General features: G+C 40.7%; 2 protein-coding genes across 2 annotated transcripts in view; one reads left to right on the forward strand and one right to left on the reverse strand.

Annotated features, from left to right (window-relative positions):
* ESPN (espin) overlaps positions 1-6,896 on the forward strand; it is a 185,066-nt gene extending 178,170 nt beyond the window's left edge. The window contains exon 14 of the mRNA XM_066607334.1: positions 1,302-6,896. Within this exon, the coding sequence (XP_066463431.1) occupies positions 1,302-1,449 (148 nt within the window). The 3' untranslated portion in view covers positions 1,450-6,896. The remainder of the gene's footprint in view (positions 1-1,301) is intronic.
* Positions 6,897-9,985: 3,089 nt separating this feature from the next.
* Positions 9,986-23,609, reverse strand: part of TNFRSF25 (TNF receptor superfamily member 25) — a 43,114-nt gene continuing 29,490 nt past the window's right edge. The window contains exons 6-10 of the mRNA XM_066605700.1: positions 23,413-23,477; positions 22,951-23,070; positions 21,843-21,862; positions 13,714-13,786; positions 9,986-12,322 (exon numbers count right to left, since the gene is read on the reverse strand). Coding sequence (XP_066461797.1) covers positions 12,033-12,322; positions 13,714-13,786; positions 21,843-21,862; positions 22,951-23,070; positions 23,413-23,477 — 568 coding nt within the window. The 3' untranslated portion in view covers positions 9,986-12,032. The remainder of the gene's footprint in view (positions 12,323-13,713; positions 13,787-21,842; positions 21,863-22,950; positions 23,071-23,412; positions 23,478-23,609) is intronic.

Raw genomic sequence — 23,609 nt, forward strand, 5'->3', positions numbered from 1 at the left:
GGAAGGGTCGTTAAAAGTTTTTTTAATAATTTTATTTTTATTAAAGAGATTTTTTCCATACAAAAGAGAAGAAAAGGTTACAAAGGGAGAGAGGAAGAGAAAAGAAAAAAAAAAAGGGAAAAGACAGGGGAAAACATCAAGTAGACAAGTACACAGGAGAGGTACTTTTCCAGGGCTAGGTGTACACTTTTTTACGTCAGATGTCTAAATGGGTATTCTTAAAAGAAGAGGGGGAGCATTGCTATATCTTTTGGCGGGCCATGATGGGTACAATAGAGCCCCGCTAAGCCTGTGTCCAGCGGACCCAGTGTGGTGGTGGTCACCAGCCGTCCGCCAACCTTGCGCTACAATCTATTACCTTGAGGCAGTGTTAATGTAATACTCAGTGTCAATCTCTATGGGTTCAGTGGTGAGAGTCATATTGGTTATCACCCAGTTTTGACATAAGCAGGTATAAGTGTGAAATGGATGAATGCAATTTGATAGAAGAGAATGACATAAAGGGTACCTACATTGTTGCTCATGGCTCTGGCTTGCTAGTCGAACAACCCCAAGGCAACTCTGCAACACCCGACGCCTCTCGTTTGAAGTTTACATTCAGGAGAGGCTTTGGGAGTATAATGGCCTCAATCACCGTGCGCCTGATCTGCCAGTAATGCGCTAGAGGTACCCTTTACATTCTTATTTTTGCTAGGGGTTTTGGGTTACTCTTGGAGGAATGTTTTTTAAATTATTGGGTAAATTTTCCAGGTGGTAACATACAAGTCGAATTTAGGGTAGTTTGAAGCATGCTAATGAGCCAGTTTGTAGGCTATAGTTATTCTTGCTCACCTACTTACAGGTACTCAGACATTTTCTGTTCCCCGTGCTTCTTCTTAGCCCACTCCTATAGAAAGTTACCTTTGTCCACACCATCACCCACCTACAATCAAGTAAATGCAGACATTTCTCTGTTTTCCCCTTTCTCCTACTCCTCTCCTTTCTGCATGTCCATCAATCTTGTTTATGTTACTCCCATAGTCATCCCCTTTGCATGCGTGGACTAGCACACGGGGAAGACACTCCTACACTAAGGTAAGAACACCCACATGTCAGTCCACAAGCGTTCTTGGGGCTAGCTATGTAAACTCCTCCTCTTAGGGACTTATTTCATCGGAATGGAATGAGCAGGCAGGAAGAAGACAGTAAGACATACGATTTGTAAATTGAACATTTCTATAAGAAATTTTGACAAAAAAGTTGGGAATAGATTGAATGATTTCAGGTTCATAACCCTTGCCGTCTTACTTCTTGTTTTCCAGAAAAGAGCAAGAGAAACTAAAAAAAGAAGAGGAAGAGCGAGAAAGAGAGCAGTCGGAAAAGCTAAGAACACTGGGTTATGATGAAACCAAGTTAGCACCTTGGCAAAGGCAAATTATCCTAAAGAAAGGGGACATAGCAAAACATTAAGTGTAACACATTTTTTTGTCCTTCATTTTTCATTGTCACGTCAGAGTTTATATTGTCCGCCACTCGGTTTACAGAGGAAACTTTATCACTAAAACTACGAGGATGTCACAGCCCAACGGGGAGGGAGACCGTAATTCTTTATGGACTGAACCAAGGTCAACACAGAAATTCAGAGTGTTATTACTTCCTATCTACAGTATGGGGTAAACTAATATCAAGTAAGACTAAATGCAACTGATTATAGACTGTATACTTTTAGCAGATTCATCCCTTGTCATTACCCTCTATGCCATGAAGGAGGTAATTATATAGAATGAACAACAATACAGCCTTTTAAATTGCAAGAAATTTTCTTAAGCTTTTTTAGCAACTTACTTTTTTTGTAGAGTTAAAAGGTTTGTCCACAGCTTCCTTATCTTAGAAGGGTCCCCCCAATAATAAGGTAATTACAGGTTGTTGGGCAGTAAAATTCTAGATGGATGTATAATCCCAAAATTTAGTATAAGCCCTTGAGTTGTGCTCTTCTTTTTTTTCTGTTTTAGTTGAAAAGTTGGGTGGCAACAAATATGATGTCCATTAAAGCTCCATAGCAGGGGCGTAACTATAGAGGATGCAGGGGATGCAGTTGCACCCGGGCCGAGGAGCCTTGGGGGGCCCATAAGACCTCTCTTCTCCATATAGGAAGCCCAGTACTATGAATAAAGCATTATAGTTGGGGGCCCCATTCCAGGTTTTGCATTGGGGCCCAGGAGCTTCAAGTTACGCCTCTGCTCCATAGTGTTGCTATTCCGGATTTCCAAGATAAGTGAAAAGCCAAACTTACCTAGTTATTCAGTGGTGTAGCTTAGGGTTAATTTGCTGGCTCCAAACATGATTGGATAAGGTCTTTTCTGTCTAAGCAAAGTTTTGCAGCAAGGGATCTCATGTACAAATATACGAGACTAAATTATAGAGCCAAACTTTGCACTGAGATAAGAAGGCCACATGAACCCTAGGAGCTAACAATGCATACTTCCTCTCTTGGAATTTCCATTTATATCAATAGAGGATACAGCTTTCAATTCTAAACTAAGTTCTGGTGCTGTTAGGGTAGGTGACAGGGAGCCGGGTGATGTATTTTTTTATACTTACCTGCTCTTTGGTTCCTGCTGCTAAGGTCCACATGGCACACAAAAATCGGACAGCGTGCACACCATTGCAGTGTGCACGCTGACCCACAGATTTGTATGGGAGTATGTGTGCATGGCAATCTGAAAAGAGTCAAATGTTTGTGCGCTGAACAGACTTCAGCGGCGGGTACTACAGAGTAGGTGAGTATAAGAAAAATACATTACCTGGCTCCCTGTCACCTACCCTAACAGCATCATAAGTTCATGGTGCTGTAGGGAGGTAACAGGTTCCCTTTAAATTAAAAATAATATATATTACAAGAATAGTGGGAAAAAAACAAAAAAGCTGCCACTTATGGTCCTTTTACAAGGTCCGATTCTCAGGGCCAAGCATTCTTTAAAATGCTCATTCATCTGAGAAATCAGGCTGCATAAAGGCCCAACAGTCAGCCAATGAATGAGCAAACGCATGCTTACTGGCTGATTGGCTGTACATTTTCACTTGTGAACAGGGAGATGTTCAGTTGGCCGATGGGGACAAATAATGATTTAGCAACTGTTCACCCCAATAAGCATATTCACAACCCATGTAGAGAGAAAATTAAATGAGTGCCGATTCATATGCATGTTGATCACTTTTCATTACATCGGACCGAGTATTTGGCCAGTGTAAAAGGACCACAAGCTTCCCATAAGGGTTCTTCATGGCTCTTTCAAAGTTCTGAATGGCAAGTCCTGCACAGATCATTGAATAAACTGTGCAGATTCTTCAACCAAGGAATGATAGCTCTAAATACGGGGAGGTTATCCCTGCATAACTAGGTGGGTACACCATTCTGACTCCCATGGGGTTCGCTATCTCCCCAGACCTCTGATTGAGGAATTCACCTACTGATACAGGAGCAGAAAACACATACCTGCTGAGTAACAAAGTTTTTGGCTGCTGTTATTGCAGCCATGTTGGTTGTCACCCAGCTTTCCAAGAAACAGAATATTTTGGGGAAATGGCCTTTAGTTTATTAATAAATGCATGCTAGTTATCCAGTTTACTTGGTAGGTCCTAAACACCCCTTTGCTTTCATGTTACCACCCCTCATATCAATAGGATTGTTTCTACAAAAGAGGGGTGGGGACGTATAAACCCTATCCATTAAAAGATGGCCTCACGCCCAGGAAATCCAGAGACGCTTACAAAATATTTCATCATAGTTTTCTTTTATTTCATAGTAAGCTAGATACAATCTGTGCTGATCTTCTCTGACATCATACCGCTTTTTCTGTTATTTGTTGTAGGAATATTAATTTTTTAACTCAATTATTAGGTTTTCCAGTTAAATGTCAATCGAGTTCCGATATTTTCTAATATACTTCATGCTTCAGTTTTGCTTCATTTTCAAGATATCTGCTTGCTGTCAGTGAATTGAACAGTTATTTTCTCAATGGCTAAAAACTCATAGAGAACTAGTCCTGCTCTTACAGGTTTGATGTCATGTGTGAATGTATAGGAGCTGTCTCTTATAAGAAGCACTACAGCTATGTCAATTGGACATGGTTGAACAGGTTTCGGGTTCTAGATCTAAACAAGGATGCTTCCATTTAATGACAGCAAGTAAAGATACTAAAATGATAAATAATTAAAGCACGTAATGTTATTTAAAAGCTGCAGCAGCATTTACCCATGATACAATGATTGAAGACTATGGACAACTTTCACATGAAAAAAAATATGTTAGGTCGGTTTCACATCTGCGTTGGAGCCTCCAGCTGGACGTTCCACCACAGATCCAACTTAAAATACCGGAAGAAAAAGCCGGACAGCTGAGCTGAAACCAAATGGCTCCCATTATAGTCAATGGGGTTCTTTCGGCGCTGTTCGGTTTCATATTGAGACAGAGCCATTCGGCCACGAGGATTCCCCTTTCCTGTTCCCTGAACGGAGCAGGTAAAGCAGAGCCCCCCGAAGCAAGTGTGAAACCACCCTTAGTGGTTAACTTGAGTTATTAAAGTTGCACTAAATTTCAGGTTGCAATCTCCATTCCTTCATTCATTTTCAAACCCCTGATATTCATTTTCCCACTTTTTGAGACTTTTCTCATGAGGATGTGTCTCTCCTATTAATACATGCTGTACGTGCGTTCTGTGTGTCCGGGATGCTGCTGTTTTCACTAATTGTCCGCTCAACTTCATTCCTTTACTGATTCGTCTTTCTGCAGCTGATGAGGGAGCAGTTCTGCCTTCGGTCTGCTTCACACACTATTTTTGGAGTATTCTTAAAAATTTGTAAAAAAAATTGCATGTGCTGCAAACACTTTTCAGAGCACTTTTTACAAGTGGTTTTCATGGTGTATGTATTGTAATATTTACAACACATGGGTTTTTATCCAGTCCTATAGAGAAGCCTATGGGAAAAATAGCCTAACCCTGATCATACTGGGACAAAAACACCAGAAAGTTCTTTCATCTTGCATTTAGGATGCAAACATACAAAAATAAAAATCAGTGCAAAGGTGTCTATAGACTTTAATAAGCTTTTTTTTTTTTTTTTTTACTTATATCCAGAAAGCCTTTTTAAAGGGCTTGTCCAAGCTATGAACTGTTGTTTATTTCTCCTAGCAGAGGGCCAGACAGTACTTTTATTATGCAGACACTTTTTCAATTAATTTCCTGAACAGAAATATTGGAGATTGTGTTGTATGGACTGTGACCCATAAAACATGCAGCTCAAGATTCATACAAGTCCGTACAGTGTGGACCCCAAGATTCATGTATACATTATGGGGTATACAGAATAGGGATCTTACAGTTCATACTTGGACCTATATACATTTATGGGTCTGAAGAGCACGAAAAATTGAAGTCAACAGTGTAGTGACCCACAAATCCACAGCAATACATAGTACAATAAATGTAGATTGGGTTTTCAAAACCTGATCCACACATATCAGAAAAAATCAGCAAAGAAAAATGAACCAGATTTGCATTGAGATTTGCCACGGTCAAATTCCAAATTTGTCCTAAGTTCCCCAAAGTGTGAACCCCCCCAAGATCCACACACTTCCATACACCATAGACTGTGACACCCAAGATCCATTTATGTACATACAACGTGGAAATCTAAGTTCCATAAAGTGTGGATCTCAAGATCTACACAGGTCTATACAGTGTGGGCCTGAGATCTATACAGCGTTGACCCTAAGGTCCATACTTTGTGGACCCCAACATCCCAAGGCCCATTCATGTCCATACAGTGTTGACTCTAAGATCCATGTATGGACCTAAGATTTATACAGTGTTGAGAACCCTAAGTTACATACTTTTTAAGAACCAAGATCTATGTAGGTCCAGACAGTATGAGCCCATAGATTCATACAGTGTGTATCACAAGACCCATACATGTTCATCCAACATGGACTCCAAGATCCACACAGGCACATACAGTGGGGTCTAAAGATCCACACATCCATACAGTGTAGACCCTAAGATTTATACTGGTTCATACAGTGTGAATCTCAAGATCCTTTTACTATGTAACCCAAAATTCATACTGGTCTATACATTGTGAACACCAAGATCCATACAGTCTGGATCCCAAGATCCTTACAGGTGCATACAGTGTGTCTGTATGATCCATGCAAGTCAATAAGGTATGAACTCCAAGATCCATATAGTATAACTCCTTATAACCCATACAGGTGAATACAATGTAAATTCTCAAGATTCATACAGTGTGAACTCTACTCAGAAAGGGTTGAGCATCAGAAAGTTGTAGCATTTACAATGTCGAAGAAAATGTTATGTTGAACCGCGGACAACTTGTAAAAACTAGATATTGTTTCCACCATGAAGCGTCATGTTTGTAGGGATTTTTACATATTGTATATACAAGATATATTCCATATATGTTTACTGAATGTTAGATGTTAGAGGATGTCAGATGTATTGGGTGTAAAATATTTTTTTTTTTTTAAGAAAAGCCTATTTTGAGAGAAGATACGGTAAATAATATATTAACATATTTAGTTTATAAATTATATATATATAATACACAGATGCCATACTGATTGCCATTGCCATGTTAGCAATATTTTCTACACATTGTCATGTTTTTTTCTGCTTCCCTATAGCAGTGTCTGGCATATACATATATATACATATAAATGAGAGCTCTATATTGTCTAAATGCCGAGGAAAATAATTATATATATATATATATATTATATATATAATGTTTCAAACATACAACGTATCATATGTGTGGTTGTTGTGGTCACATGGCTGTCGACGTTGATGATGTCATCATACTTTTGTTCTTTTGCAAATAAATTATTTATTAAAGGATTGATTGGCAAATATATTTTTTTAGAACAAACATTTCAGGTTACATACGCTATACAGTAAAGTGTGTGTGTGTGTGGGGGGATCTCCTACCTGCAGCTGTCCAAATGTTACAAAGTTACAACCCCATCCTGCTGTCAGGGCATGCTGGGAGTTGTGGCTAGAAAGTCACAAGTTGAAAATTACTCCAGTAAAACAGCGTGTTACGTTTTAGGAAGCACCCCAGCTGGGGTTTGGGGAGTTGAATGAGTGCCCATTTCTGATTGCAGAATTGAACCCCAAGAGCTATACATGTCCATATAGTGTGGGCTGCAATAGCCATGCAATGTGATCAACAAGATCCCTATACTTTGGACTCTCACATTTCATTCTATGTGGATCCTACGATTCATACAGGTATATACAGCAGGAACCTTTGCTGCAGTAAAGCAACACAATACATCTAACTATAGATTGTATCTAATGCCTCTTCCTTTAAAGAGATGGCCTTGTTTGGTCCCTAGCCCTGGGGGATGCTGGGGTGGGTTACTTATCTCCAAAGTCCTCATTTCTGATTGTGGGGTAGCTGCTTACAAGAACTAAATTTCACAGCACCATAGAATACACCCTTATGGGCAGATGGGGTTGGGGGACCAATGGGGGAGATGAGATAACCTGTAGAGGGTATTTTCTTAAGAGAAAGGGGGTTAACATACTTGTTTGCTGACTGAAGGCCTACAAATGGGATGATTTGATGATGCTACTCTCCTTTCTTAGTGCAAGTCCTTGGTTTTTACTTATATGGTTTCTAAAGGAATATCTTTTGGGGTAATGCTACGCTTTGAAAACACATGGGGGATCTTGGGGCATTGGTTATCCATTGGGAAGGGGCAATAGGTTGTTCTGCTAGTAGAAATGGCTGCTTGCATGTTATCTGGGCAAAGGGGCATGCCACCTGGTGCTGGGGCCTAACAACGCATCCGATATGTATATGCTCATGGATGCTGTTCTTGTCATGTAACAAATATATCATTCAGACCTTAAAGACAATGTATGAGATATAAGGTTTGGGCTGATTTTTTCCTGGAACAGCACCATTCTTATCTATGGGATGTTCAAGTTAATTGGACTGAGCGGCAATACCAGACACAGTTGTCCTGTTGCTACATGGAATCCATGAACAGGCTGCCGTTGACTGATCTTGTGGCTCTATTTAGCTGTGAGTCCATTATGTCACCTTGCTGTGATCAGGCTATTGATTTAGTCTGGTTGTAACTTTATGTCCCCCTCAGCTGCAGTAACTTATTGCCAGATGAATACCCAGTACAATTATTGGGTGGCAGGATGTTAATCAGACTCTTAGGATGTTCATGTGTTGACCAGCATCGTATAATCACGTCAGGTTTCTGGACTTCGCTGGATATGCAAAAACATAATTTGAATAAACATAAGGATTTGTCAACAACAGTTTGCCTGTAGTTTCCGGTAAAATGAAAGCAAGTGAAAAATCAGTGCTAATTGCATAAACTGTAATAAAGCTTCAATTACTAACATGCATCATTTTAGATTTGCTGATTACAGAACTGATATTGTCCTGTATGGCTCTTCAAGATCATTGATAACATCCCAGCTAACATTTTATTTATTTGTGACAGACCTGATGTCATGACATAACATTGACAATATAATACACACATAACAATATAATAACAGAGTTGTGCATCCAGAATTGTTACATTTTGGAAACAAACTGTGTACATCACACAAGAAGCAATATTTACAAAGAAGTGAACTATAATGGCAAAGTTTTTCTGTTTACGAGTTCAGCTGTAGACCACACATAAGGAAAGCAGCCAATTTTCTAGCCTGAACATCAGTGTATTACTAACTAGCACCTTGTATACATTAGGACTAGAGATGAGCGAGCACGCTCGGATAAGGCAGTTACTTGAGCGAGCATCGCTCTTCTCGAGTAACTGCATTCTTGTCTGAGCAGGTTCGGGGGGTAGCGCGCGGGGGGGGGAGTTAGAGGGATCTCTCTCCTCCCCCCCCCAACGCTATCCCCGCCCCCCCCCCCCCCTGAGCCTGCTCGGACAAGAATGCAGTTACTCGAGAAGAGCGATGCTCGCTCAAGTAACTGCCTTATCCGAGCATGCTCGCTCATCCCTAATTAGGAGACTAAAGGGGTTGCCCAAATTATACTCTTCTAACCCCTTTCTATGTACTCTATCAGAGGTGGGGTCTACTGCTCAGACCCATTATTTGCTAGACTATAGAGCTCCTACAAAGAGTGTCTCACTCCCACTTTGGTGGACTTGGCTCTACCATGTATTTCAGGGATGTCATTTGATTGGGTCAACCTCTTTAATATGAATACCTCAACATTTCTCTGTTATATATAGATAGATTCCCTGAGACTTGTGTGATTATATATGTTAAATCAGTCTTCAGAATTGCTGCTTTCACTAAAGAAAATGTTTCCTCTTAGCCCATCAATCTCAAAGATGTGACCATTCATGATCCATCCATGCTATGGTTGCACTAAAATCCACGATTTGGAACAAGTGTAGAAATCACTATTAATTTTTCTTACTGTTTGCTGATAAATGCTCATATAGATCGGCAATGCACATGAGCTATATATGCAACATAAGGAACAATTGTTCACATGGACATTCATTCCCACTATTTCAACAAAAAGGATGCTGACTGAATTGGTGAAAATCTTACGGTCTTTGATAGCCTCAAAAATGTTACATTTTCTTTAGACCAATCAACTAAGAGGGAACATTTCCTTATTAGAGATGAGCGAGCGTACTCGCTAAGGCAAACTACTCGAGCGAGTAGTGCCTTATGCGAGTACCTGCCCGTTTGTCTGTAAAGATTCGGGTGCCGGCGGGGGTGAGCGGTGAGTTGCGGGAGTGAGCGGGGGGGAGAGAGTGAGAGAGTGATCTCCCCCCGTTCCTCTCATGCTCTTCCCCGCCACTCCCCACCTCCCGCCGGCACCCGAATCTTTAGAGACGAGCGGGCAGGTACTTGCATAAGACACTACTCGCTCGAGTAGTTTGCCTTAGCGAGTACGCTCGCTCATCTCTATTCCTTATCTAAGCCTTTTTGGATAGTTGTCTGTCTTGAATAGACTGATGCAATATCAAAACTAGAGAAAAACGATGCCCAACGAATCAGATGCCAGCTTACATCCATCTTTTTTGGTTTAAAAAAACAGCTGTAATCTGATTGGTTTCCATGGCGAACTACCTTCCGCTCTGCCTCCACTATGTACAGGACATTTAAAACAAACACACATAAATACAAAGATACCGATATTGTAATTCTAGTTTCAACTTTATGAAAGATACTCTTTTAACCCAAAACAGGTTTCAGATTTCAATTTGCACCATTGAAGAAAGGATGGGTAATGTATATTTATGTCCAAGTTACTCATTGCATATCATTCATAAAATTCCCTCTGCTTGGCTGCAAGCATGATTCTTCTATGGGATGGTTGTTGTACAGGAGGCCATTGTGGGGTTCATTTGGAATTCATGACAATGTAGCAAGAATCAGTAGCTGGTGAATCACTGAGGTACAAGACATAAAATGCCCATGTAAACCCATGGATTCAAGCATGTGAAACTGTGTTTACATTTAACTGGGTGGTAGTGATAAAGTTGTGTAGTTGATGGGAGGAAGAAGTGTCAAACTGGAATTCCTTGGGCCCATCAGAGAACATGATTTTGTAATGTTTGTTGTTATCATATACATAATGGACAATTACTTACAGCCTCTTTCAGCTATGATTCCACACCAGAAGGTCTGTAAGGGGCAGGTCCTTGAGGTGGTATTATGGCTTATGGCACTGTATGGTAGTATTATTAGCCAAAACTTTTCTAAACTACTCTGGTTTTAACTCCTTCCAAAATAGAGAGAGGGTGTCCCATATCTAGTGTCATCTATACTTTGTGTTTAGTTTTCGTTACTTTTAGCCTTTGGATGCTGAGAATTGTAGTTTTGCAACACCTGTCAAGCCAAAGGTTAAAAACTGCTGTCTTAAATGGGATGTACCAAGATATAAAGTCCCAACTGCATGAATGAAGGATGCACACTGCTATTCCATTCATTTCAATGGTAGCATTGAGCGCTCAGCAATCTTTTGAGGAGTTGTGAAAATGAATTGAGTGGCGGTGTGCATGCATGTTCTCCTCTCCATTCACGCAGGGATCATCGAGCCCCTGTTCACTGGATTGGTGGTGGTCCCAGCAGTCAGTCTCACCGATCTTAAAGTTATTCCCTATCCTTTGGATAGGGGATAACTTTATATCTTGATACAACCAGTTTAATGAATTTATAGTATCTGAACACACTATTATTAATTGGTCCTCCATGTGTTACCAGGTTCCAGGTTGCCACCGCTGTTGACCTCTTCTCTCATCTTACTTCAACTGAAACCCTTTTTTTACCTTTTTATTAAAAAAAAAACATCCAAGTTGTCTACTGTTCAACATGATGACATATACAGTAGAGTCCTGCTTCTGGAGGTTGGCATCTCACAGGGCCTCAGAGTCTTTTTGGAAATCCTTAGGACTCTCTCATACGAACATATGGTCAAAGTTTTTGCACGCGTAATACGCGGCACTAATCTCCCATACACTTTAACTGTGCCTCTCACACATAGCATGAGAAAAAAAATCATGGCATGCACTATCTTGGCACGTATTACGTGCACATACTGATGTGGGGAATGTCGGCACACAGCAAGTATGCATGTCAATGTGTCCTCGCTGTGTGCTCACATGCAAGCGATACATGTGCGGCACAACTCAGTATGCCGTGTGAGAGAGGCCTTAAGGTTAGACACAGTATTGTATTTTAAGTTAGGAACTTCATATACAGGGTTCAAAAACATGGAAATATTAGCATGGCCCATTAATCACTGGGGTGCCAGCTGTGGAATTTATGTAAATGTGTAAATCTGTGTAATATTTTTGTAATTGTAGCTAAAATTATGAACATCTAATGCATTTTTCTAAAAATTGGCCAACCGAGTACTGACATTCCTTGTTTTAATGTGCAATCTATGTGGTGCCTAGATGGTGCCAATATTTATGTAGTGCTTGGTTCCATATCTTCCCGTTGGACTTGCATAGCACTTCGTTAGAATTATGAGTACTCTTCTATCTTTGCTTTAAGTTCTTCCGCGCACCTTAATAGGTTCATCCTCTCCAAGGTCTGGTACACAACATCTATTGAAGGCATTTGTAACTGGCACCATCTTCTGAGCATCTCGTACTGCTGGTCTCGAAAGATAGAGTTCTCCACTTCCACCGCCTCAATCACTTTGTCGGGAAGTTCCAGGGTCCTCATGAACTCCTTCCATCGTCTAACCGGAACACAGTTGATAATGTCATACAACGTGCAGCTTTTCTCGAGCACTGAAGGAACATGACCTGCTGAGGATTTAACGTATCACTGTGTCAGTGTTTACCTCCATTGGGCAGTCGCTATTTATCCTGCTGAATATTTCATGAAGTCATTGAATTAGATCCTATTGTGGCAACAAGAAAACCGTACAATACCGAGAAATATCAGACTCAATATTTCATGAGGTACAGAGCTGGTGGTTTTGTTAGTAGAACGTTGCACTTTCTAAACTACTAGCGGAGATGACTTGTATTATATGAAAATAAAATGTTTTCATTGCTTACCTTTAATTATCTTCACAATATTATCTATCCATCTCATATCTATCTATCTGCCTCATACATATCTATCTATCTATCTATCTATCTATCTATCTATCTATCTATCTATCTATCTATCTATCTCATATCTATCTATCTATCTCATATCTATCTATCTATCTATCTATCTATCTATCTCATATCTATCTATCTATCTATCTCATATCTATCCATCTATCTATCTCATATCTATCTATCTATCTATCTGATATCTATCTATCTATCTATCTATCTCATATCTATCTATCTATCTATCATCTATCTATCTCTCTATCCCATATCTATCTATCTCTCCATCTATCTAATCATCTATCGCATATCTATCTATGGATCTCATATTTATCTCTCTGTCATATCTATCTATCTCATATCTATCTATATATCTCTCTATCTATCTATCTCATATCTCTCTATCTATCTCATATCTATCTATCTAGCTATGAATCTCACATGTGTCTATAAATCTCACATCTGTCTATCTATCTCATATCTATCTATCATCTATCTATCTCATATCTATCTATCTATCTATCTATCTATCTATCTATCTATCTCATATCTATCTATCTATCTATCTATCTGTCTATCTATCTATCTATCATCTATCTATCTCATATCTATCTATCTATCTATCTATCTATCTCATATCTATCTAATATCTATCTATCCATCTATCTATCTCATATCTATCTATCTCATATCTATATATCTGTCTCATATCTATCTATCTATCTATCTATCTACCTCATATCTATCTATATATCTGTCTCATATCTATCTATCTCATATCTATCTATCTATCTCATATCTATCTATCTCATATCTATCTATCTCATATCTGCCTATCTCATATCTGCCTATCTCATATCTACCTATCTCATATCTACCTATCTCATATCTATCTATCTATCTATCTATCTATCTATCTATCTATCTATCTGTCTCATATCTCTCTCTATCTCATATCTATCTACCTGTCTATCTGTCTGTCTGCCTGTTATGCCATCATAAAGCCACAAGGCATAAATTAGTGCTTGCCTTCACAAGTGTGTAGAATATTAATAAGATGTTTTCCAACTAGGTAATTTCTAGGCTCCTACCTGGAGTATCAGGACATAAAATGTGTGTCTCTTGGCTCATGTCTGTTAAATCGGGCACATTTCCAGCTTCATGCTAAATGAGAAGAAAAAATGGAAAATGATAAGTTTTCTAATTCTGCGTGTGAAATTTCATGAACATTGTTTAAACACTGTGATTCTTAAAGGGCTTTAAGGCCCATTTAGACAGAACGACTGTCGGGCAAACGATGCCCCACACTCATCCCCGCACATACTGGTTCTCATGCTGCTGCACGGGAGCTAGTATCGCTGGCTCACAGCGAGGAGGCAGGAGGACATTTCTCTCCTTGCTTTCCCCTGCCCCTCTCCATTGCCTTAACATAGCGAAGGTTCAGTACTGAACGGCTGCTTTTTACACTGAGCGATCTGCTCATTGTGTTGCATAAACGATGGACGATAAGCTAATCATTGATCGTTCCGTGTAAATAGCAGCCGTTCAGTACTGAACGGCTGCTATGTTAAGGCAATGGAGAGGGGCCGGGGAGCACGAGCAGAGAAATCTCTGCCAGCCGTGCCACTGTGAGCCAGCAATACTAGCTCCTGTGCAGCAGCATGAGAGCCAGTATGTGCAAGGACGAGTGTTGGGCATCGTTTGCCCGACATTCGTCCCATCTAAATGGGTTTTACTGCCTTGGAGAAAATTCAAGTGGTGCTCTTTATGGTCATTTGTGTGTTTGTTTGCTTCCATACCTCCATACACTGATTCTAGGGAGTAGCTGCACATATAGAGGTTATGTGCACAGTGCCCCCTTGTGGTACGGACAGTTTATTACAACATATATTTTTAAAGCTGATATAAACCTCCTTATATTTACCTATTACACATTATTTTACAACACCAGGGCATGTATGCTACTGGGGACACTTGTCTGCATGGCAAGCACAAAGATGTGCCTTTCATACAGTCGTGTATAACTAGCCTCAGCCTGCTGTCACACCTTATTAGGACTCAGTTTGAGGTTTCTGTGCCTCTGCTCCATCTTTGGAGAAGATAATCTGAAATAAAACAGAAGAAACGGATCCGTTTTTCCCCCCATTGTTTTAGAGAGACGGAAACCCTGAACTGAGTCCTGAGTGTGAAAGCAGCCTTAATCAAATTTTCGGATGGCAATGTGTAAGTTCAACTTCACACTGGCGAGCACGATATGGGGCCATGATTCCCGCCTCCATATCGCGGTCGCCATCCAAAGCCTCGAGGATGTGAGGCATTTTCATGTGTAAACAGCCTCGCATCACTTCAGGGATGAAGGGAATCCCCTGCAGTGGCTGATTGCGAAGTTTTCCCCCCTGTTTTCAATGGAAGATCTTGCATCGGATGGCGTATACCTAGCACGTGGTGCGATGCTGCCGCCAGCCCCATTGAAAACAATGGGCGCTACGATGCGAGAGCACGCAGCAAGATAGAACAAGCCGCGATTAGTTTCACGCATAACATCGCAGCGCAGTGCCATGCAGGAAAACATCACTCATGTGTATGACCCCATTCAAAATAATGGGGTTCATATTTGTGCGAGATTTGTGCGTCTCGCAACACACAAATTATGAGCGATTTTCTCGCCCGTGTGAAGCCGACCTTAATGAGCATCAAATCTTCATCTCTTTATGAGTCAGGTTGCCCTGAGTATTCAAAAAATGTATAGTTAGGTCGCAAATGAAGCCATAATAGGATCTGGAGGCAGCTAGCCTGCCTGCTGATGGTTTCCATGTAGAAATAAAAGGAGCTTTCAAGTCTGGTGAGTGCAAACTAACTTAAAAATATCCAAAAATGTAACAATTCTACATGAAAAAGAAACTTTGTCTATTTACTGATACTATGGCCTATGTTCATCAATCACTATAACCCTCACTTTGCCCAGCTGGCTGACACCAGAGAGCTGAGTCATTCTCCTGTATTCTCCCCTTTGTCTTGGGAAGCCGTGCTGCACACAACTGTTTGTGCCATTGTCATCGCCACACAGACAGTAAGCTTTGTATAAGAGGCCTGATGTTCCTGTCTGACTCAGAGACAAAGCAAACTTCATGAAGTATTCATTGTGCACATATTTAATGCATACGGCTCTTAATGTTTCATCATGTCCTCTGTTGCCAGACAACCGGTAGAAACAGGGATGTAAACACATCTCCTATATGTTAGTGAGACTAAGGTGTAACGTGTACATATAGAATACCAAAATCGTCTTATGTAACTCTAAGCACTAAGAGGGGCCAGGAAGAAGAAAGAGGCGGCCATCATAATGTCAAAGGGATCAACCAGTGCGTTAAAGCAGACAGGTCCCTGTTAGATTAGAGCATGTATACAGTGTCCTATATAGGCTATTCACATGGAATGACCTCTAAAGTGTCAGCCAAGGGCAGGAATATACATAACTCCACACGTGCTACTCCCAATTTAAAGCTCTCACAGCTAGTCAGCAAAGCCAAGAGAAGTCACATAGCACATCAGACCAGATACTTGTTATGTATCTAAGGAGTTGGGGGACGCTTCATTTTGTTTGCCTACCTAACTGGCACTTAAAGCGGCCATGCACATTTAATGAATGTCTGCCAAGCCTTCTAATGTATATGAGGGTGTCCTGATTCTCTACTGAAGTTGGGGGAAAGAAAGGTCAGGCAGCTGAATTTTAACAAGTCCTGATCCTTTTGTTCTAAAGGGACATAAGGCTCTACCAGAGGCACTGGTGTAACTATAGGGGGTGCAGGGGATGCGCTTGTACCCAGGCCCAGGAGCCTCAGGGGGCCCATAAGGCCTCTCCTCTCCATATAGGTAGCCCAGCCCTATGAATAAAACATTATAGTTGGGGGCCCTGTTACAGGTTTTGCATTGGGGCCCAGAAGCTTCACGTTATGCCTCTGACCAGAGATGTCTGGCAATGGCTTATTCCCTTCTCCCTATTGAGAACACCTGCACATGTGTCTGAGTTGAGCATGCAGGTGTATGGAGGGGTCGAAAGGAATGACTGTTGGCCACACTATAAAATGTGTATGGCCAAGTTTACAACTCCTTCATACAATTGTCCTTCTTTAAAGGAACATGACAGTGTATCATATCATTCACTTGTAGAAAAGCAGCATGTGAGGATTCCTTTTCATATAAAGGGGTTTACCAGGATTGAAAAAAAAAAAGTTAAAAGGGCTTAAAAGCAATAAAAAAAATTGAATACTCAACTATTCTGTGGGTAGCTGAGCAGTCACATGCATAATGAATGGGAAGTGACCACACACAGTTTTTTCAAGCTCCGTACAGTGGGCATCAGTACTGCAGCGCTGGACAAGGAGCCGCTGGGATAGGTGAGTATTCAATTTTATTGATTTTAAGCCTTTTCAACTTTTTAATTTTTTTATTTTAAGTCTCGGATAGTTGGTGATAACGGGAAATTGTTATAGTCATGAATAGAGGAAACAAAGAATAATACAGAAAGTTCTAGCTATCCATCTGTCAATTTATCTATCTATCACATATCTATCTATCTCTCTATCTATTTATCTATCTATCTATCCATCCAGCTATGTAGAGTTCGAAGGGACCTCCAGGGTCATCGGGTTCAACCCCCTGCTCAATGCAGGATTCATTAAATCATCCCAGACAGATGTCTGTCCAGCCCCTGTTTGAGCACTTCCATTGAAGGAGAACTCACCACCTCCCGTAGTAACCTGTTCCACTCATTAATCACCCTCACTGTCACAAAGTTTTTTCTAATATCTAATCTGTGTCTCCTCCCTTTCAGTTTCATCCCATTGTTTTTAGTCTTTCCTTGTGAAAATGAGAAAAAGGCTGATCCCTCTGCACTGTGATAGCCCTTCAGATATTTGTAGACGGCTATTAAGTCTCCTCTCAGCCTTCTTTTTTGCAAGCTAAACATTCCCAGATCCTTTAACCGTTCCTCATAAGACATGATTTGCAGACCACTCACTATCCTCTTCTCTGAACTTTCTTCAGTTTGTAGATGTCTTTTTAAATTGGGGTGTCCAGAACTGGACACAGTATTCCAGATGAGGGCTGACTAAGGAAGAGTAGAGGGGGATAATGACCTCATGTGATCTAGACTCTATGCTTCTCTTAATACATCCCAGAATTGTGTTTACCTTTTTGGCTGCTGCATCACATTGTTGACTTATGTTCAGTCTATGATCTATTAGTATACCTAAGTCTTTTTCACATGTGCTGCTGCTTAGACCAATTCATCCCATTCTGTATGTGCTTTTTTCATTTTTCTGGCCCAGATGTAGGACTTTGCATTTCTCCTTGTTAAATACCATTCTGTTAGTCTCTCTCTCTTCCCTAGTGTTAGCTATCCCTCCTAGCTTTGTGTCGTTAGCAAATTTGAACAGTTTCCCATCAATTCCCTCCTCCAGATCATTTATAAAAATGTTGGAAAACACTGGGCCTAGGACAGAGCCTTGTGGTACCCCACTTGATACATTCTTCCACTTGGATGTGCGGCCATTTATGACCACTCTTTGAGTACGATCACTCAGCCAGTTGTGAATCCACCTAACAGTTGCCTTGTCAATCCCATATTTGGTCATTTTTTTCAATAAGTATAGTATGAGATACTTTGTGAAATGCTTTACTAAGTCAAGATAATGCTTTAGTAAGGTCAAGATATAATATATCCACTGCATTTTCCTGATCAACCCAGTTGGTGATTCTGTCATAGAAGGAAATAAGAATAGTCTGGCATGACTTGTTCGTTACAAACCCATGCTGGCTCTGGTTAATTACTCCATTTTTATCCATGTACTTGCATACATGCTGTTTAATAATTTGTTCAAAGATCTTTCCCGGTATAGAAGTCAGGCTCACAGGTCTATAGTTTCCTGTATCCACCTTCTTCCCTTTTTTGAAGATGCGGACAACATTTGCCCTTCTCCAATCTTCTGGGACTTCTCCTGTTCTCCACGAATTTTCAAAGATTATGGCGAGTGGTTCAGGAATTGCCTCTGCTGCTTCCTTTAGTATCCTAGGATGTAATTCATCTGGACCTTGAGACTTGAATTCATTTAAGTTAGCTAAGTGTTCCCTCACCATCTCTCTGCTTACAGATAGCCTGCATTCTTTTATTCCCCCAATAGCACAGGGAAGATCACCTGATGTTCCATCTATTTTCTGAGAGAAAACAGATACAAAATAGGAATTTAAAAGTTCGGCCTTCTCAACTTCATTCTTAACCAATTCACCATTTTTATCTTGTAAGCATCTTAGAATTTTCTTTTGCTTTTCACATACCCCCCCCCCCCCCCCCAAATTCTTTTTTATTTCTTTTGGCCTCCGTTGCAAGCCTCAATTGATTATGAGCTTTAGCTTTTCTGACACTTGCCCTACAGTTTCTGCAGACGGCATTATATACTTCTTTAGATATTCCCCCCTCTTTCTATTTGATAAACATATTTTTCTTCTTTTTTAAAATGCGTGCAAGTTCTGTGTTCATCCATCCTGGCCTCTTTAAATTCTTCCCATTCTTCCTTATTTTAGGGATTAACAATTGTCCTTTGAGAATCTCATTTCACAATATTTCCCAATCTTCTTGGACATTTCTGTCCTTAAGAACATCCAGCCATTGGATTCTTCCTATCCTCTTTATGAGTTCATTAAAATCTGCTTTTCTGAAATCCAACTGTGAGGTCTGAGTCTTCTCAGGTCTTCCTCCCCTTTTTATTCAAGATTCAAGGTTAGCATAATCGCTGCCTCCTAAGGTCCCAGCTACCCTTACTTCCTCAACCATTCCCTCCCTGTTGGTAAGAATTAGGTCCAAGATAGCAGATTCCCTTGTTTTCTCTTCTACCTTTTGGAAGATAAAGTTGTCAGCAAGAGTGGATAAGAATTTGTTGGATCCCTTACTTTTACCTGAGAGAGATTCCCAACAAATGTCTGGATAGTTATAACTTATAATCTCCCATAATCACTATGTCATGCTTTTTTGAGAGCTTGGCCATCTGATGTAGAAACAGTTCATCAATATCTTCTGCTTGTCCAGGCAGCCTATAGTAAATGCCTACAATGGGGTCCTTTCTGTTGTTCTCTCCTTGTATTCTTACCCACACAGTTTCTACAGAACTCCCATGGTCTGAAGTTTGAATCTCTGTGGAGATTAATGTTTTCCTAACATAGAACACAATACCTCCTCCCCTTTTTTAGGTCTGTTTCTTATAAATAAGTTGTATCCTTCAAGCCTTGCATTCCAATCATGTGTATCATTCCACCAAGTTTCTGTGCTGTCTATGCCATCATATTTCTCTTCATGTGTTAGGAGCTCCAATTCTCCTTGTTTGTTTCCCATGCTCTGGGCATTTGTGTAAAAACATTTTAGTTTGTGATCGGTGTCTCTTGCTCCTCTACACTCCTTCTGAATTTCTTGTCTTTGTTCTTTCTTTCCACTTCTAATAGCAATGTTCTCAAATGTATTAATTAGCTGTATATTATCACCTAGCCTTTCACTTCCCTACCTATATTGTTCTAGTTTAAAGCTCTCCTAATGAGTGAAGCAAGGCGCCCACCAAATATATGCTTACCTGTTTTGTAAGGTGCAACCCATCTCTAGCAAGCAGTCCATCATATAGGTAATTCACTCCATGGTCTAGGAATCCAAGTCTTTGCTGACAGCGCCATCGACGTAGCCAGTTGTTCACCTCTAGAATCCTGTTCCATCTTCTTATTCCATGGCCATCCACTGTGAGAATGAATGAGAAGACTACTAGTGCTTCTAGTTCCTTCACCTTCTTTCCAAGGTCTTCAAAGTCTCTGCAGATAGTTGCAAGGTCCTTTTTTTGCAGTGTCACTTGTTCCTACATGTATTAGTAGGAATGGGTGATGTTCTGTAGGACTGAAGAGTCTTGGCAGCCTATCAGCCACATCTTTAATTTGTGCACCTGGAAGATAGCACACCTCTCGTGAGGTGCCAGGTCTGCAGACAGCGGCCTCTGTTCCTCTCAATTGAGAATCCCCCACAACCAGCATTCTCCTTTTCTTCTTCACAACAGCACTTCTTTTTCTCCATTCAAGAGGAGTCTGTGCATTTCCTACACAGTTCTTTGTGGGTAGAGTCATTTCTTGTTGTACCTCTTTCTCCTCTGCTCTGTTCTTTGTGGGTGGAGTCATTTCCTGCTGTATCTATCTATCCCATATCTATCTGTCAATATCTATCTGTCTCATATCTATCTGTCTCATATCTATCTATCTTTCTATCTATCTATCTATCTCATATCTATCTATCTATCTATCTATCTATCTATCTCATATCTATCTCATATCTATCTATCTATCTCATATCTATCTATCTATCTATCTATCTCATATCTATCTATCTATCTATCTATCTATCTCATATCTATCTATCTATCTATCTATCTATCTATCTATCTATCTATCTATCTATCTATCTATCTATCTATCTATCTATCTATCTATCCTTCTCTTTCCTTCACATCTATTTATTTTTGTAAAACTCGGTTCATTGTTTTATGGCTGGATTCACACGGGCATCCTCACTTTTACGTTCGCCCACCGGCGATGTAAAAACGCATGAACGGGCTCACAAATCTAAAGTTTGTGTGTCCGTTCAAATGGCACTGGCCCGGCACATATTCGCCGAGGCCGCAATGCCTCAGCGTACATGCCCCCTGTGTTCCCCTTCCCTTCCCCTTGCCATCTTTTGGCAAGGGGAGGAGACGGGACACTTAGCACACTATCATCCACACCCATCCGCTCCTTGTCACAGCCAGCAATGGGAAGTGACGGGGAGGGGTGGAGCTAAGCTCCAACCCACTCCTATTACAAACAGCTGGCATAGGGGTGGAGAGGAGCAGGGAAGGGGGTGTAAGTTTAGGAGTCACACTGCTAAACTCCCTCCCACCTTCCTACTCCGATAGCTGTCATTGGCTCCCATAGGAGTCTATGCAGCCGCTGTCGGCGTAAAAGTGCCTGGCTGAAATGCTCTATCTTGGCGGCCTTTTACGCCATGGAAATACGCCCATGTGCACTGATGCATTGTAAACCAATGCATTAGAGGGGCAGCGTATATCGGCCGGGCGTGAAAACCTGGCCGATATACGCCCGCGTGAATCCAGCCTATAACTGACCTATCATAATATAGTAAGAGACAATATGATCTTACCACTGTGAAGACGTGTTCTCCTGAAAAGGATGAAAAGAAATTATTATTTCATATGCTACTATGGTTTGCATCATAAAGCAAGACTGTGCAGAAACAAGACAGACTGGCATCCAATATCTGAAAAATAACACCTATATTTCTAGTAACTTCACTAACTTCTAACACTAAAAATGCATCTAAAGCTTCCTGGGCTCTCAGCCCCACCACACTTGTGCCAGGGATACATAGGAACCAGATGGTTGGAATGTGTCCAGGCCTTTTGTGTCTCCAAGATGTTGTCAAAGGACCTAAGTTAAAGGGAAAGTTTGACCTATATTTTTAGGTAAACGCCCTTTTATATACAACGATTATCACAAAATTTGTTAAACGAGTGAAAGTGAGCGATAATCGTGACATGTGAAAGCGAAACTATCGCTCATTTGTTGTTAGCGGTTGTTTAAGCTGACTTTTCTGTCAGCTTAAACTACCTCGTTCGCACTCGCTGGATTGCTGGCTTTTCGTGATGCGTGAAAGCTCCCCGCACAGCGCTTCCTATAGGAAGAGGTGAGCAGGTAGCGAGAAGCAGACGAGAAGCCTGTGAGCGACCTGCAAGTCTTTCAGTTTGAGAGCACTGCACGAGCACTGACGACCTGATGATTATGTAGGCTGCCATCTTGCCTGTGCTCAGAGGCGTAACTTGAAGCTTCTGGGCCCCAATGCAAAATCTGTAACAGGGCCCCCCAACTATAATGCTTTATTCATACTACTAGGCTCCCAATATGGAGAAGATGGTCCTTATGGCCCCCCTAAGGGTCCTGGGCCCAGGTGCAACCGCATCCCCTGCATCCTCTATAGTTACGCCCTGCCTGTGCTGCTATTAACAGTATCCAGAAAATTGCTTTATAGCAGCTTTTGCAGAATACAGCAGTGGCTGCCGAACTCCCTGTAATGACTGCAATAATATTCCTGGAGCCTGAGTGGTTTTTTAATTCCTTTTCATAATCACAAATGAATTAGATACATTTTCAGCATGCAGCTTTGTCATTTATAGCTGCTGGACTAATCTGCTACTATCCTATAATTGATAAGTGGATGCATTACCACATATAGTAACAGTAATAATATATACCCATCACTGAGTGACTCTTGTTATGCTTCTTCTTTCTTTTGTGCTTGTAAATAAGAAGACCTCCACATGGTAGTAGAAGCAGCAGGAAGGCCCCAGTCAATATGTATGACACTGTAGATGCTAAATAAATAATAATACCACATGTTATTAATAATATAATAATGTGCTGAGTCATTTCTTAATATAAGGTTACAGCAGTTGAAGTTCAGTTTTTCTGATACAGAGCTCCAAATCTCCTGCATAAACATAGAGTTTGAAGATAAAGTTCCGGGGGTCTGCAGCTACCACTAGGGGGAGCTCACTGCATACTGTTTTATTAGTGAGTTCAATGTATGAATAGTATGCAGTAAGCTCCAAACTCCCCCTAGTGGTGTCTCTTAAGGCATTGTGAATTTTATCTGGCAGAAAGAAATATGGTATGGGGTGCTATCTGTCATAAGTCTCCTATCTGCTTTGACTTACTTGGTTCAATTGGTTTACAAACAGGTGAGCAGTTGCCATTCATATCCCCACATTGTTTACTTGACCTGGAAAAAAATAAATGAGTGACCAAACTCACAGAACAATAGAAACAACAACATGGAAGAAATTATTTTAGTCTGTAAATGCAAACGATTTACAAGACACAGAGAAACAAACATGTCCAAGTGGTCTGTGCA

This window comes from Eleutherodactylus coqui, chromosome 6 (genome assembly GCF_035609145.1).
Source record: "Eleutherodactylus coqui strain aEleCoq1 chromosome 6, aEleCoq1.hap1, whole genome shotgun sequence".
NCBI classification, from domain to species: domain Eukaryota; kingdom Metazoa; phylum Chordata; class Amphibia; order Anura; family Eleutherodactylidae; genus Eleutherodactylus; species Eleutherodactylus coqui.